At 62.0% G+C, this 17,234-nt stretch overlaps 1 protein-coding gene across 1 annotated transcript in view; it reads right to left on the bottom strand.

The window, feature by feature from the left end:
- Positions 1-16,224, bottom strand: part of CACNA1B (calcium voltage-gated channel subunit alpha1 B) — a 172,368-nt gene extending 156,144 nt beyond the window's left edge. The window contains exons 1-3 of the mRNA XM_028497927.1: positions 15,941-16,224; positions 14,850-14,955; positions 11,204-11,343 (exon numbers count right to left, since the gene is read on the bottom strand). Coding sequence (XP_028353728.1) covers positions 11,204-11,343; positions 14,850-14,955; positions 15,941-16,224 — 530 coding nt within the window. The remainder of the gene's footprint in view (positions 1-11,203; positions 11,344-14,849; positions 14,956-15,940) is intronic.
- Between the last annotated feature and the right edge of the window lie 1,010 nt (positions 16,225-17,234).

A 17,234-nucleotide genomic window follows, 5' to 3' on the forward strand; every position in this document is an offset into this window, starting at 1 on the left:
ACCCAATCAAAAAATGGGCAGAAGATCTAAATAGACATTTCTCCAAAGAAGACGTACAGATGGCCAAGAGGCACATGAAAAGCTGCTCAACGTCACTAATTGTTAGAGAAATGCAACTCAAAACTACAGTGAGGTATCACCTCACACCGGTTAGAATGGGCATCATCGGAAAATCTACAAACAACAAATGCTGGAGAGGGTGTGGGGAAATATTACTCAGCCATAAAAAGGAATGAAATTGGGTCATTTGTAGAGACGTAGATGGACCTAGAGACTGTCATACAGAGTGAAGTAAGTCAGAAAGAGAAAAACAAATATCGTATATTAACGCATAGATGTGGAACCTAGAAAAATGGTACAGATGAACTGGTTGCAAGACAGAAACAGAGACACAGATGTAGAGAACAAACGTATGGACACCAAGGGGGGAAAGGAAGGGGGTGGGATGAATTGGGAGATTGGGATTAACATATATACACTGATATGTATAAAATGGATGATTAATAAGAACCTGCTGTATAAAAAATAAATAAATAAAATTCAAAAAAAAAAAGAAATCAAATAAGGTCTACATAAATGGAGAGACATACCATGTCCACAGATTGGAAGACTCAACATAGTAAAGATAACAATTCTCTGCAAATTAACACACAGGTTTTATACAATTCCTGTGAAGATTTTGCATATACATTGATAAGATTATTCCCAAATTTATATGGAAGCAAAGAAATTAGAATAGCTGAAACAGTTTTTTTTTAAATTTACTCTTAAACACTTTTTTAAAAAAAAAGAATAAAGTGGGAGGAATGAGTCTGCCCAATTTTGAGACTTAAATAGTTACAGTAATCAACACAGTGGGCAAGTGGTGGAGGCATGGACACACGGATCCGTGGGGCAGCCGCGACCCACACAGACACGCTCAGCTGACTTCCGACAGAGACACAGCACTTCAGTGGGCGAAATACACTGTCTAGCCTCTCCAACAAGTGGACAGCCACACACAGGAAGAAAACAAACCAAAAAGAATCTCAACTTAAGCCTCACTCTTGATACAAAACTAACTCAAAATGGATCCCAGACTTACACATAAAATATGGAATGATAAAACTTTCAGGAAAAAAAAAATAGGAGAAAATCATCATGACCTAGGGCTGAAAAGAGTTCTTAGACTCAAAACCACAAGCCCTATCCATAAAAGGAAAAACTGATAAATTGGACTTCATTAAGATTCAAAACTTTTGCTCTGCAAAAATCCCTGTTAGAGGATGAAAAAAATAAGCTACAGATTGGGAGAAAACTGACTAGTATCTAACAATCCAATTAGAACCTGAGCAGAACACATGAACTGACACTTCCCCAGAATGGAGATACAGATGGCAAATAAGTCCATGAAAAGATGTCCAACATCATTGGCCATTAAGGGAATTCAAATCAAAACCACCATGATGTGTCACTGCATAGCTATCAAAAGAGCTAAAATAAAAAATAGCGACAACACCAAACTCTTGTGAGGATATGGAGAAACTAGATCACTCATACATTCCTGGTGGGAATTTTAAAAAATGTAAAATGGTACTGCCACTCTGGATAACAGTTTGGTAATTTGTTAAAAAACTAAATATGCAACTGCAATACGGCCCCGTAATTGCACTCCTGGGCGTTCATCCCAGAGGAATGGAAACTTATGTTCACACAAAACCTGTGCATGGATGTGCAGAGCAGCCTTGTGGGTGATATTTCAAAAACTGGAAACAACCCACAAGTCCTGCGACAGGTGAATAGTTAAAGAGACAATGGGCAGTAAAGAGAAACAAAGTTCAGACACGTGCAACAGTGTGATTCAATCATCCTCAGAGAATCACCCTGAGTGAAAAAGCCAATCCCAAAAGGCACGATCCCATTTACATAATGTTCTTAAAACGACAAAATGATGGACATGGAGACTGGATTGTGGTTGTCAGGGGTCGAGAAGCAGTGAGATCAGAGCAAAGGGGGAGCAGACACAAAAGGGCAACAGGAGGGGTCCCCGTGGGGATGGAGTTTCTGGGTCTGGACTGTGCCATTGTCGACATCTTAGCTGTGAAACCGTGCTACAGCTCCACAGGACATTACACTCGGAGCCCTCTCTGCATATTGTGGATCTACAATTAGCTCAAAATAAGAGATTTAGTTTTTTAAAAGGGGATGTTAATAACAGCATCTAGCCCAGGATGGCTGTCGGATGATTACAGTAGCAGCCCAGCCCGCACGCAGGAAGCTGCACGGAGGAGTCAGCTTCCACCTTGCACTCTCCCGCGTCTCAGGAGCTCGCGCTGCGCACCGGCTCTGGTGCTTTTTCACCAGAGGGCTCTGCCCCCGCGCTGCCCACCTCCCAGGCTGGGGACCCAGAGGAGCACAGGTAAGTGCACCACCCCGGGGGTCTTACCCCCTCATGGAGACCAAGTCCAGGCCAGGCGGGCAGGGACAGGGCTGGAGGGGTCTCGCACGTGCCTCTGCTGTGTCCTCGCATCGGCGCGTGTCGCAGGGCTGGCCGGCCTTAGACTGTACCCCAGTGGGCACACCGTGTCCCGGAACCGATGAGGTGAGAGGGCAAGAAGGAAGCTCCTGCTTCATGCCCGTCCCTCCCCGTCCCTGCATTCTCAGGACCCAGGCCCGAGAGAGCAGGCGCAGGGCCCGCAGGCAGAGCGGGTGGCAGTGCTGGCGGCTCCCTAGGGATTCCCACCCTCAGACCGGAGGCTTCACCATGCCCAGGACACCCCCGGACCCCCACGGGCTCAGCAGTGCCCCCCGACCCCTGCCCCCCAGTCCAGGCTGGAGAAGGTCCTAGGGCGGGCGGGCAGCCCTGCCTTCAGCCCGTCCTCAGTGCCTGGTACCGCCGCGTGTCGTCAGGCCCGGGAGGCTGACAACAGACCTGGAAGAGTGAGAAAGGGCCCACGGTCAGCGGAAGGTGAGGCGGGGAGGAAGACACTGGCCCTACAGACGTCTCACCCGGGCCCCCAACGCGGCAGCCACGGCAGAGCCGGGCCTGGAGCCACACGATCGCCCGGGGTCAGTCACATGGCGCCCTGTGCCCATGGGGGCCGAGGCAGGCTCCCTGCTCTCCCAGCTGGACTCCAATCCCACAGTATTGGCGGCACACTGGGAACCGGGGCACCGAGGAGATGGGGCCAACGGACGCTCATCAGAGGAGCCTGGGGTCTGAGCACAGCCTATTATGGACTAAACTGTGTCCCCCCCCCCCCCCCCCCGCCGCCAGATTCCTGTGTGAAGCTCTAACCCCCAGAGGGACTGTATTTGGAGACGGGGCTCTTAGGAGGTAAATGCTTAAACAAGGTCATAAGGATGGCCTTTAATTTCATAGGATGAATCTAACAGAACACGAAGAGAAGCCAGAGACCTCTGCACACACAGAGAAGCAGTCCCGTGAAGACCCAGTGGGAAGGCCGCCACTTGCAGGCAGGAAGAGGGCCTCGCCTAGAGCAACCCTGCGGGCACCTTGATCTCGGGCGTCCGGCCTCCAGACGGTGAGACGGTGAACGCCTGCTGTCTCAGCCCCTGACCCCCGTCTGTGGCCTCTGTTACAGCGCCTGAACTAACACTGTTCTCAGGGGGAGCGTCCATCAGCAGGGATGGGTTGGCACGGAGCCAGCCAGTAGGGAAGCCCCTTGGGGCGAGAAAAGGGCAGAGAGGCCCGCCAGGTGGGGAAGGGGGGGTGAGCTGAGAGCAGACAGACGCACAGCCCATCCCACAGGAAGCAGGGGGCCCAGCCGCGCACAGGGGCTCTTTCTCTCCGGGAGGGGCTGTAGTGTCGGGGGCTCTGAGAGTGCCCCCCCCCGGCGGGAGGCTGAGACCCAGAGAACGAGGGGCACAGCGGGGCAGCAGCGAGGCCGCTGGCTGCCTGAGCGACAGGACACCCAGGGCCTGTGACAGGTGACCTGCGGGACCTGCGGGTTCCAGGGCAGTGAGAGTGCAGATGGGCTGCAGGCGGTGGAGAGGCCCTGGGTGGAGATGAGGCCTGGTCTGCCTGTCCCGAGAAGGACCAGCTCTCCCGTCGCCTTCCCCAGGCCAGGGACTGGCTTTCGCTCCAGGCCTAGCAACCCAAGGAGACATCAGCAACCATTCTCACCTCCAGGTGAGTCTGCAGCTCTGGGCCCAGCGGTGTGGAGTGTGGGCCAGGGGAGCCGCCTGGAGCTGAGCGGAAAGACAGGGTCCAACGGCCCCGCCGCCCAGACAGCTGCAGGCGCATCCACCACCCAGGGGCAAACGCTCCCGCCCTCCCCAGGCACGCACTTGACCTCCTGTGACCTCTGCAGGCGCACCAGGCACAGGATACATGGATAGGTGAGCGGCTGCCCCGGGCCGCCTCTCAGAGGCACTCGGGGCTCGGCATCCTGTGGGCACCAGGCGGCGGCAGCCCCAGGGGGCCCAGCACCCGGGACCAGAGGCGGCAGGTGGCACGGCTCAGCCGAGCTCCAGGCCTGAGGCCGGGCAGCCTGCACTCCCTGTCCTGCCAGGATCCCCAGGCCCTTGGAGATGGGCAGAGGGGCCTCTCCCTCAACACAGGGGGGGGGGGGGTCTGCAGGCAGCGGCCAGGAGGGGCCTGGCTCCAGCTCCCCACACCTCCCCAGGAGAGTGACAAGAACCCTAAATCAGAGGAAGATGGGGGAGGAGGAACGGGAGGCCAGGGACACAAGCAGGGGAGTAAGCGGCTCCTCCATAAACACCCAGCGGCAAGCGTGAGGAGGGAGGCTGGAATTCCCCCCCGACCCGCCCGCCTCGGGGGTCACACAGCCCCGCACGGGGCTCCGGGCCTGTCCCCAGGGACTACAGGCCCCGTGGGAGGCCAGTGTCAGCAGGCAGGCACCTGGGGGCCGGGCACAGGGTGCCTCCACCCAGCTCCGACCTGGCCACACAGCCCAGGAGGCCCGCAGAGCCCTGGGGCCAGGCCTGCTCTGAATCATCAGTGACGCCTCGGGGATGCTGCCTGGAGCACAGTAATGGGGACGGGACAGCCCCCTTCTGCGGCTCCAGGGGCCACTTGTCACAACTCGGGCCCCTCCTGTGTCCCAACCACTTCCAGCCTCGGGTGGGGGTGGAAGAGAAAGTCCAGCAAAGCCCCAACGTGACCAGGCATCACCGACCCCACCTGCAGGACCACAGTCACAGGACGCAGGCGGAGCCCACGCGCGGCGGCTCCAGCCCTGAACGTGAACTCTAGCGCCCACCCTCGGACACGCACCGGGCCAGCCCACGTCCAGACCCACTGCCACTGGTCACTCAGACACGGTGTCCCTAGTCACCTCAAACCTGGACGCAGTGCCACCCACGGCGAGGCACAGCATCCCTGGCTGCCACACGTGGACACACGGTCACCGCGCACCTTGGCCTATACCTGCCGGCCCTTCCTCACCCAGGGCAGTGTCCTCCGCGGCCTGGCCTCCCAGGAGCGCTCTCCCGCGCCCTCTGACCAACTTCACGCCCGCGCCCAGTGCAAACGCCTCTCCCTAGACGGCGCCGGCCCGCTGGCCTTCGGCCTTCCGCTTCCCACAGGCCGCCCAGGCCAGGGACGGACGACCCTGAGCTCCAGTTACATGTCCTGGGAAGCAATCCCGGTTTAATTTGGAGTGAAATGAGAGGCTGTGATTGGAAATGTCCCCTTGGGGAGTCACCTGTCTGAGCTGGGACACGTTTCTCTGCTGTCCCCGAGGCAAGCTCCAGGCTGGGGCTGGGGCTGGGGCGGGGGCAGGGACACCCATGGCCTGGGGATTCTGGGGCCCTCTGCCAGCAGCACAAAGAGGCCCCCGGGGTTGAGGGGACCCTGTTGCTGCCCCCGCCCCCAGCTGCAATCAACCTCTCAGGACCGTAGCGGGCGCTGGGGGCTGCTGACGGGATGGGGAGGGCGGAGGTGGTGACCTGGGGACACCCCAGCTACAGACAGGCTGGGGACGCGGGTGCCACACTCGGGGGTGCCAGCGGGTTTCCTGAGGACAATCAACCAGACCAGCGCTTCCTGCAGCTCCACCCCAGTCCGAGCGCCATCACCTCCCTGTGGTCAGCTCCCCCGCCAGGACCGGCCCCTGCACCCGGAGCCCCCCAGCAGGCCCCGCGGCCTCCCTGCAGCCTCACCCTCTGCACCTCCCGGGCTCAGGATACCTCTGCTCAGGGTCCTTCTTAGGGACCTTCCCTGACCCCCGTGAAGGGGAACTTCCCCCCCGCCCTGCCCCGGGCTCCTGCCTCACCGCCCTGCGCGGCAAGAGCCGTGCGTTGCCGGTGTCCCCAGGGGACGCGAGCTCCACATCCACTGCTGCGCCCCCAGCAACCAGAGCATTTGACAGATACCTTCCGCACGAACGAGCGGATGGACGGCCAGCCAGATGGTCAACGGGCGGAGGAGGGAAGGTGACTAGAGACGGCGCCGAGGGGAAGGTGAGAGGCCGAGGCAGATGAAGGGGCTCCGCGCTCACTCTCTCTCCCCGTCGCCCCATCTCACTCCACCTGCTTCCCACTCCACGCCTCAGCTGACGGCCGGCTTCGGGGTTCAGTGGAAACGCAGATGCCAGGGGACGGCTCCTGCCCCAGCCCTCCTTTCTCCTCCGACAGCCCAGCGCGCACGCTCAGCTCACCCTCCGCTTTCCCGCCGTTAGAGAGACAAGCGTGCACTCCGGGATGCCGGAGCCTAGCTTCCCTCACCCACCCAGGACATCACTCCAGCGCTCTGGCTGCAGCGCCGCTAGTCCCTGCCTCCCAGACCTGGCCCGTCTGCACACAGGCTCCGGCCCCCACCTAATAAAAGCCTCTGCCCCTCCCCTCCCTACTGCCACTGCCCCGTCCTCTGCCGGCTCTGCTGTAAAACCCCCTCAAAGGTGGAAGAGCTGCCCCAGGTGCTCAGCACGGACCCTTCCCATTCCCGCGGGACCCTCCCCCGCAAGCTCTCGGCAGAACCCATCACCTGCACGGTGCCCAACGCCGCGCTCAGCCGTCCATCCTCCTCTCGTTCCTGCTCGAGGAGAGCACGCTCCACCGTCCCCACCCACCTCACTGGCCAGTCCCAACGTATCAACGCTGGGGGTCCCGGGGCTCGGTCATGGGCAGCTTCTCCTCCAAACTTGCCATTCCCTGGGGATCCTGTCTGGTCTCAGGCTCTAAAGGCCACGGATACACCTGTGTCCTGGTATTGACACCGCCGGCCGAGACCGCTCCCCAAATACCTAGATGGCTCACCCCCTCACATCCTTCAAAAGTCACCTCACTTCTGAGTCTTCTCTGACCACCCGAGACCAAGCACCAGCCTCCCAGTCCACACCGTGTTCTCCTTAACCCGCTTCCTACATGGGACGATGAGGCACGGTACTGTCACAGAAGGAGCGGTCTCCGCGGCACACCTGCCCCCAGACACCGTGATGTGGCCGTGACCTGACCTTGCCGACCCTCTGCGCACCGAGAGGACACAGAGCGGGGCAGGGAGACTGGGTCCCCCCAAAACGCAGCCCACAGGGCAGGGGCCTGGGGGGCCTGTTCCCTGCTGTGTCCTCAGCACCGGGCAAAGGCTCACTGAATCTGAATAAACGAGTGATCGAGGGATGGTGAGTGGGCGGGGCAGTGCCAGGCGAGGGCAGCTCGAGGAGCTGGAAATGCGTGGACAGGACGGAGGGCAGAGGGCGGCAGACAGGACAGTCCCTCACCTGGCTCCGTGACCAGGACTGGATGCTGTGACCGCTGCAACGCCAAGAGTGCACCGAGGCGCGCTTTACAGGTGAGTATATGAGGTTAAGAGGCTTCCCTGATGCAGGGAGGGGCCCTCGTTCCATCAGGGCCCTCCCACAACCTGCGTGCCAGCCTCAGAAGTAGAAGGGAGCCCAGCTGGCCTCTGGGGACAAGTCAGCACCGGGGCCTCCCCGGCCAGAGCCCTTCCCCTCCCCGCCATGGGCCTCCGGCCCTCTGAGCACCAATAAGTCAAACCTAATTGAAAACAACAAAGTAGGGAACGTCCCTGGCGGCGCAGTGGCCGAGAATCCGCCTGCCAGTGCAGGGGACCCTGGTTCGAGCCCTGGTCCGGGAAGATCCCGCATGCCACAGAGCAGCTAAGCCCGTGCGCCACAACGACTGAGCCTGCGCTCTAGAGCCCGCGAGCCACAGCTACTGAAGCCCGCGTGCCTAGAGCCCGTGCTCTGCAACAAGAGGGAAGAGATGTGGGAACATCTGTATACGTATAACTGATTCACTTTGTTGTAAAGCAGAAACTAACACACCATTGTAAAGCAATTCTACTCCAGTAAAGATGTGAATAAATAAATGAATAAATAAGATTTTAAAAAAAGAGAAGCCACCACGATGAGAAGCCCACGCACCGCAACGAAGAGTAGCCCCCGCTCGTCGCAACTAGAGAAAGCCCGCGCCCAGCAACGAAGACCCAACGCAGCCAAAAATAAATAATAAATTAATTAATCTTTTAAAAAGGGACTGAGAAATAACGTCCCACCCCCCCCTCCATGGCTAACCACAGGGACCTCAGCTCAGGAGGGCTTAGAGTTAGGCGTTCTTCCCCGGGTTCCCTGGGGCAAGCACTCACCCCAAAATGGACCAGCGCCTCTCTCCATCACACACCACACACACATACACGTGCACACATGCACGCACATACAGGTGCACACGCGCAGGTCACGAGTCCCTGGGTGCTGCAAGCAGGAGCAGCAGCGCAGCCCCCGCACGTGGCTCACTCTGGGCAGCACGTGACTCTGGGACACGGATCCCCCTCCCCATCTGGGGGGTCCCCTCCCAACCCAGAGCCACCCCTGGGGACCAGGTGCAGAGAGAGGGCGCCTGGAAACCATCGGTGCCAACTCCCAGCGGGAGCAGAGACTCCAGGACCCAGATGAGAGACACAGAACAGGCAGAAAGAGAAAGAGACAGAGGAAGAATGACAGAGAAAAAGCAAAAAGACACAGAGAAACAGAGACGTCGCGAGGCAAAGAAATACCGAGAAGGCAAAGAAGAGATAAAGGGTCAGTGAGGCAGAGAAGATTAGAAATGGGGAGACACAGACCAAGAGAGTAAGACAAGGAGACAGGGAGGGAGGGAAAGAGAGACAGAAACAGGGTTGGCGGGGTAGGAGAGAGGCCCACGTGAAGAAAAGACAGAAGCGAGGAGAGGTAGGAAAGAGGAGGTGGAGAAACAGATGGACTGAGGTCAGGATCTGCGCCTCTGGGCTGGGGGCAGTCAAGGTCGCGGGACCCTTGGGATCCCCCTGCTGGGGCTCCCAGGCAAGTGAGCCCACCCCATTCTCTCCTGCGCCCCGGAGAGTGTGGTCGGTGGCAAGAGAGAGCAGCCACCCTTGGAGGTCTCTCCTAGCCCTCACAGGGCGACGGGGCTCCCTGGGCCTGGGATCAGGACATGCTTGTTGGAAGACCCAGGGGTCCTGCCCAGGGGCCGGTGTGGCTCCTGCCTCCCCGCCTTGCTCCCCGCAGCCCAAACACTCAGCACCATGGACAGCACCCCCCAGAGGCAGGGCCCCACCCTCCCGCCCAGCTCCCAGCTGGCCCAAGCACAGAGCACCCTAGCTTCAACAGCCCATGAATTCAGCAGATGCTCCCTGACCCTCCCGGGGGCCCTCCCAGAGCTAGGCTCTGGGGACACCCTGAAAAATACGACGCCGTTCTTACCCTCAGGGACTCACATCTAGAGGGAGAGAGAGATGTAAACAGCCCGTGACTCTCCTTGACAGCCCGCGCAGCGCCCGCTGGACTGTGGGAGCACCCTGCCCTCCGAGGGGCCACACCCACCACCAGATCCCCACCAGCAACATCGGTGGGACCTCAGGGGGCCTTCTGTAAAAGCCCCCGCTGCCACCGCCACCGAGGGCAGCCCGCGGGTGTGGACGGCGCACACTGTACCGCAGAACCGCGCGGCTCCCAGCTGAAGGGTCCCCACTCCCTTCCCTTCTCGGTCATTAGGAAAAATGAAAGGAAAACAGCAAGTTGCCCAGAAAGCCTATTATATCCAATTTCAGCGGCACCCAACCCATCAGAGCCGGTGACAGGCTGGTGCCACAGGTGCAAAGACAGAAAGGGAAGCTGAGGCACAAGGGCCACCAGCCCCTCCATCACCTCCAGGGAGAGACCCTCTGAAGGCGAGGCCACCTCGGCTCTGGTCCATGGCGGGCATGCTGCAGGCACCTCTGGCATGGGCAGTTCAAGCAGACGGCGGGGGCAGGCCCCCCAGGATGGGGCAGGAGAGGGGGGCCCCCCAGGATGGGGCAGGAGAGGGGGGCCTCATTCGGGAGCCCAGAGGCCATTTAGCCAAGTCTGTTTGTCCTCACATGCAGCACAGGACAGAGATCTGGCCACAGCCTCCTGTCCCTCGGAAGGAGTGTTCTGGGCCACAGTGGGGCTCCGAGCCTCCCTGGGACCACAAGGTCCCAGACAGCGGGGCTGCAGTCCGCCAGGGCGGGGCCTCTGGGACCTGGGCTGTGCAACCAGGTCCTGTGGAGCAAACACCCAGGCCTCACCCCCAACCCCAGCCCAGAGCCAGAGTAACAGCAGCTCAGCCCCAGCCTCAGCCTACTGGCCAGAATGACAGGGCAGAGGCCCTGAATACCCATCAGGCAGGTGGAAACACTATGGCCCCGAAGGCTGGGGCCTCCACAATGAAGAGCAGGGCATTCTACCCGCTCTCCAACGCAGCCCAGCCCAAGTCGACTTTCTGGATCTCCTGGGTTGTTCGGAAACCACAAGCTGGCAATTGTTAGGGTCCATCTGAGAAGGAAAGTGGGTGGCAGGACACACTGATTAAGCACCTTCCTGGAATCAGAAACTGTGACAACACACCGGCGCAGCCTCATCCAAGCACGGCTCCAGGAAGACGTGTCCGAGAACCCTTCAGGCAGGAGACTCAAAGTGCACAAACGTGCCCCCCAGATCACGGGGCGACAGAGGCAAGGTTGGAGCCCAGGATTTACAGAATAAGGCCCAGAGCCCTCCCCTGCCCTGGTGACCTGCCCACGGCACCAGCAGCTCTGAAAGCAAGCTTCGCCCGAGGACAGAGCACCGTCGACGGCCCCTCAGCCAAGATCAAAGCCCAGGCACCTCGTGGGGAGAAACAATGCCCATCCCACCAGCACCCACCCCGTGAGGACCACCACAAAGCCGAGGCCTCCAGCGTGCCCGACCCCGCCCCTCGCAGAGGGCACCCCGGGCCCAGCACCCACCCCGTGAGGACCACCACGAAGTCCATGACGTTCCAGCCATTCCGCAGGTAGGAGCCCTTGTGCAGGACGAAGCCCAGCGCAATGATCTTGATCCCGGCCTCGAAGCAGAAGATGCCGATGAAGTACGGCTCCGTGTCGTCCTGAGGAGAAGCGCAGAGCAAGGTCACCACCGCCCGGGGTGTGGCAGGCGAGGAAACCCCCCACCACCCACAGACTCGGCTCTTCCATCGCGGGCCTGTTTGATCTCTGCCGAGTTCCCCTAACAGGGCAGGTGGCCCTGTCCCCGCGGCCAGCGACACCCGATCACAATAGGAAGGGGGGCTCCCACCCCCAGAAGCCCTGCAGCAGGGGAAGCAATAACAACAATAACAAAATTGGGGGGGGGTTTCCCACAATCACTAGGACAATCCTCGTTATAACACTCCACATGCATTAAGCACTATTATCCCCATCCTAGAGGAAACTGAGGCACAGAGAGGTCAGGAACTGGGCCGGAGACTCACAGCTTGCTAGAGGCAGAGACAAATCCTAACCCAGAGGTGACTTGGGTCTGATCCTGAGCTCGAACCGCTACGGGGACAACGGCCCAACTCCCTAGAGGACAGCCGAGGACCCACGCATTCCTTCAACACACACCTTCTGGATAATCAAAACATGCACATCTTGGTGGGAGCAAGCGTGGCCGTGCCTCAGGGAGCCTCTGGAGGGCGAGGCATCCAGCTGGGCGAACAGGAAAGGAATTCCAGGTGGAGGGGACAGTGCGAGAGGAAGAATGGGGACAGGAGAGGGCAGGACCGACACGGGCCGGGCCCCTGGTGGCCAGCTCGGTGGGGACGAGCTGCGCGGACTCGGAGAAGACGCACAGACGGTGGGGAGTGACCGGGGCGCCACGCACTTGGGAAGGGTGGCGGACAGAGCCTCCGTGAGGGTGACCCCGCAAGCTGGACCAAGGGCACGCGGCGGGGGGGTCAGCATGGGAAACAGCCTGAGTGCAGACCACGGACACAGAAGTGGAAAGAGGGGCAGCGGAAAGGTCCTGCCCTCGGGACTATGGGAGCCACGGGAGGACTTGTCCTGCGAAGGCCGCTCTGTCAGCGAGGGGTCGGGCCTCGGGGGCCAGGGAGCAGCCTCCCGCGGCTGCGGGGAGGGCAGGGCCAGACTGGTTCCCTGTGGGTGTTGCCGGTTCCCACTCAGGACCAGTGGCCTGAGCCCTCCTCCCCGGAGAAGCCTGGCCCTCCAGGGCTCTCCCATCTGACCTGGTGAACCCTCAGCCTGGCGTCCATGGAGGCCCAGTTCTCCTGTCCTACCACCCTGATGCTGACTCACGAAGGATCGTTCCCCGGAGGCTTCTGGTCTGGTTTAGTTGGAGGGTACCCTCTCCCCGAGAGAAGAGGCTGCTGACCACCTGCCCTGGGTTAACAGCTGGGCCCCAGCAAACAGATGTTCACAGAAGCCTCTGGATACACAGAAGAGCAAGCCATCTCCAGGAGACGGGGCGGGGCCCCTCCCGGCGGGGCCCCTCCCCAGACCCCTCCCCAGGCCCCTCCCCAGGCCCCTCCCCAAACCTTCCCTCACAGCTCTTCCCCAGCCCCACCCTTGACCACACTTGGCTGAGGGCTGGCTCAGGGCAGGGGTGAGACTGCAAGCCCAGGGCTCCAGCTGAAGGCCACTCAGGAAGTTGATGGGTGTGTGGGAAGCGGAGCCCCCAGAGACAGGGAGCTGTGGAGGCCCCACCCCAGGCCAGGCTGCCCCTGTGCCACACGGCCCCCTCCCAGACTCTGGCAGCAGCATCAGCCTCCAGACCTGAGCCCTGGGGCCACAGGGCGCCTGCTCTCCAGGCCCGCTGTGTCCGGCCTCCCATCCATCTCAGGGGCCTGCAGGCCTCCGGGGGGGCACATTCTGCTCACTCTTCCAACAGCTCAGCCCCAACTCCTACAAGTGTACCGACCCCATCACCACCAAGCAAACCCTCCCTCACCTGTGAGGCAGGAGCTCAGGCGTGGCTGGACACACGGCTGGCCTACTCAAGCCTGCTGCCGGAGCCTGGCTGCATGCACACTGGCCTCCCTGGCCCCCGCCCCCCCAGGCCTGTTTCCCTCTGGCCCCACCCCTGCTGGACGTCCTTAGGGATGTGACCACACCCTGTGGCCTGGCGTTCCAGGATCCCCTCCAGAAACCCCAGTTCCCTCCCACTTTCACCCCCTTCTCCGGCCTCCAGAGTGGACGCCCACCACCAAGCATGTGGCAGGCAAGGGGCCCACAACACCAGCAGGAAACGGGGGCCCAAAGAAGGCGAGTGACCCCGCTCGGCTCCACACCTGGGCAAGAGTCGCGCAGGGGCCACAGCCCACTCTGCCCGCCGTGCTGCCCTTCACCCTCCTCGCCCCCCTCCCCGAGCCCCACAGCAGAAACCCCTCCTGGCCGTCCTTGCGCCTGGAGAAACGACGCCCCGTGATCCCCCATCTTCTGGCTGACCGCCCAGGCTGTCACTTCCTTGCCCACCCAACTGAGAGCACCCCCAGGGCAGCCTTACTCTGTCTCCCCTTCCCCACGCCTTGGCCTGGAGTTCAAGGCCTACGCAGAGCACTGAACAGGCCCTGTTCCATCAACGCTTTTCTCCACTGAAGTTAGGAAAGGAGCTTGGACAGAACCGGTCACTTGGCGGGGTGTGGAGAAGAGGGCCTCTGGCTGCCCGGTGCCCCCAGAAGTGTCTCCTCCTCGGGGACCTCAGGACCTCCAGCAGCTCTCCAGCCAGGCCCCAGCCTCCCTCTCCAATCCCCGCACCTGCTCTCCCTTCTCTCTGCCCTGAAGCCCAGTCTCTCAGGGCCCTGGGAGCCCACCTCAAGCCCAGGCAAAGGGGCCAGGGCAGCAGAGGGGGCTGGGGCTAGGGGACATAACCTCACCCTTGAAATGGGGCTCACCTCCTCAAGCAGCACCCTTCCCCCTGCCCCAGCACCTCCAGACACCCTGACCTGGCATCCTGGCTCCTGTGGGTTCTGTACTCCAACAGGGGAAACCACAGGGGTCTGGGGAGCTCCAGGCAAGAGTGGGTGGAAGCGCTATTCGGGACGTTTGGGAACAAAGGCTGGGAAGGAGTGCTTCCCACGGGAAGCGGCGGGCCCACGGGGAAGGGATTCCAAGCAGAGCCAGGGAAGACAGCTCTGAAGGAGAGGCTGACAGTCCCGAGACCAAGGGCTGCACCCCGGGGGCCGAAGACTATCACGGCCCTGCAGCGAAGGGTGGGCAGCTAGCCCCCCACCTCACGGAGCCTGACCCTCCTCAACCTGGGCCATTACGGACGCCCTTCCCACACCCCAGCTTTAGCTCTTAGTTTCTTAGTCCGTGTGGACTGGACAGGTGTAGGGGTGGCGAGTGGTACCGGGCAGAGCAGCTGCTGGCTAAAATGGCCCCTCTCAAGCCACCCTTCCCCAGCAGGGGCTGAGCTGGCTATCCCACTCTCCTGGCCCTTCAGGGAAGTGCCAGCTGCCCGGGTTCTATCCTTTTCCTCCACTGAAGGAGGGGGAGCTGCCCAGACTACCCTGCCCGAGGAAGCTGCGCCCAATCACGGATCCTTAAAGGGTCGTGGAATCAGACAAGCTGCCGCCACCCCACGCCCCGCCCTCAGGCCGGCCGCCACCGCACTCACCAGCCGCTCAGACATGGGCGTCTTGTCTCCGTCGGGGAGGTGCTGCTCCAGTGCCAGCACGATACAGTTGGCGATGATGGTGGCCAGAATCATGTACTCAAACGGAGTGCGTGGGTTAAGGACTGGCCGGGAGGCGCCAAAGAGGAGAGGCGAGGAGGCCAAGGCCGACAGCGCGCAGTGCAGCAGCCGGGGCCAGGCCGCCTCCGGAGGGGCTGAGAATGACCGGGTCCCGAGTCCACCCCGCCCTTCCCGCCCTCATCCTCGGGGCCGCCGCGGGGGACGCCTCCGCAGTCGCGGCCACCAGCCCCTCAGCACGTCCCCGCGGCCGTCAGCACCGCGGACAGCGCCTCCGCCGCGGCTCCGCCCGCCTCCCGCGCCCCGAGGGAGGGGGCTGTGGGCCCCCAGCGCGCGGCTGGAGGAAGGACCCCGCGCAGGCGCACACTCCCACCTAAAGACACGCAGCCACATGTACCTACACAGGCACGTGAGCATACATGTACCGAGAGTCCCGAACGCACGCACGCGCAGCACCGGGTTCATGCTATGCCCGCACACACGCAGGCACCTGCAGCCAGGCGCGCGCACGGGCTCGCGTCCCCCCGGGGGCTCACACCTACACAGACACCGATTCGCCCTCGGGTGCCCTCCAGGCTGGCCGCGCGCTCTGCGCCCGGACCGTGGAAGCGAAGGGACGAGCCCAGGGGCAGGGGGCTCCGCCCAGCGTCCACCCCGCCCCCGCGGCCGCTGCCACCACGACCACACACACACACACACACACACACACACACACACACACACAGAAACACACAAACACGCACGCACACGCTGCGCGCGGAGGGGGCCCGGAATCCGCCCCGCCCCCTCCTCGCCGAGCCAACCCGATGCACCTCTCCCCAGGGCGCACCCTCCTCCAGCCCCGGGAAAGATGGCCACTGGGCGCCGCACGCGACCGGCCCCCGCCCCAGCCCCCCGCGCCCAGGCCGCCCCTCCCAGACCCGGCGAGGCACGGACGCCCGACGCCGCACCCGTGGCCGTCCCCGCGACCTCGGGCGGCCCCCGGTCCCCGCCCGGCCCGGCCCCCGGCAGGATATGGCCACTCGGTGATGCGCTTGGCGTATTTGCGGACGACGTTGTCCTCGCTGAAAACGAAGAGCGAGCGGTTGACGGTGAAGCAGTTCTGCTTGACCGGGATGGGGTTGTACAGCGCCATGGTCCGCGCGCGCTGGGCGATCGACTGCTTGTAGAGGACCCTCTGGCCCGGCTGCAGACCCCCAGGGCCCGGGCCGCCCGCCCCGCCGGCCCCGCCGCCCCGGACCCGCTCCCCGCCGCCGGCGCCCCCATAGCGGCCGCCCAGCTCGTCCCCGAAACGGACCATGGCTCCCGGGCGCTGCGCGCATCCCCTGGCCCGGCGGCCCCGCGGAGATGGGAGGGCGCGGGGCGCGCCTGGCGCTCGTAGTGGAGCAGCCGCGGAGCCGCCGGACCCACACGGGACCTCGCCCGGCCGACCGCCGCCGCACCCGACACTGCCGCCCGCACCACGCCCTATAAGGGGCCGGTCACGTGGCAGCGCCCGACCAATCCGCGCCCGCCCCGCCCCCCCGCCGGCCGCCCCCGCCCTGTCCCCCTGCCGGGTCCGGCCGCCGGCCCTGGGGGCTGCGCCTCGGCCCTCAGGTCCTCCTGGGCTGCGCCCGGGCTGGGCGGCAGCGGCGAGCGTGCGCCCTCCGCGCGTCCCGCCTCGCGCCCGGCTGGCCGCTGGCCAGATGCTGAACTGGGAGGCTCAGGCCAGGAGCTGGGCGGGTCTGGGAGTCCTCGACGGCTTGCTGAGCGGACCCCTCCTTCCCCCCAGGAGGCATCACCAGCTGCGAGACGCTGTAGCCCAAAGGGGGGAGGGGGAGGCCCCTAGTTCCCCACGTTTCTTTCCACACCTCACTGCTCCCCGCGGCCACATCGCCCACTCCCCTCCCCCTCGCTGCGGACACCGGCCTCTTCCAAGAAGATGTTGGCTCCTGGCCCTCTCCTGCCCTCCTTTCGGGGTCTTCGACATCAGTATAGAAGATGCTTTCAACTCCCTGGTCTTGGGTTTTCAGGATGCACAGCTCTGTCCTGGGGCCCCTCCGCCCTCAGTCTTATCCTGGACTTTCCCATCACCACACACTGAATCAGCTCCAAAACCTCAATTCAGAGATTCCTGCGTTCCACCATTCCTTCAATAAAAATTTAAAGAGAGCCTGTTGTATGCTATTCATCCAGCCAGCCAACCAGCCTCTCCACTAAGCACCTCTTAGATGCCAGGCGCTAGGCTCCCGGCTCTGCCTTCATGGAGCAGACATTCTCATACGAGGAACGGCAGTGTTCACACTGGGCTTACTTTGTGCCAGGCACTGT

The sequence above is a fragment of the Physeter macrocephalus genome, chromosome 13 (genome assembly GCF_002837175.3).
Source record: "Physeter macrocephalus isolate SW-GA chromosome 13, ASM283717v5, whole genome shotgun sequence".
Classification (NCBI taxonomy): domain Eukaryota; kingdom Metazoa; phylum Chordata; class Mammalia; order Artiodactyla; family Physeteridae; genus Physeter; species Physeter macrocephalus.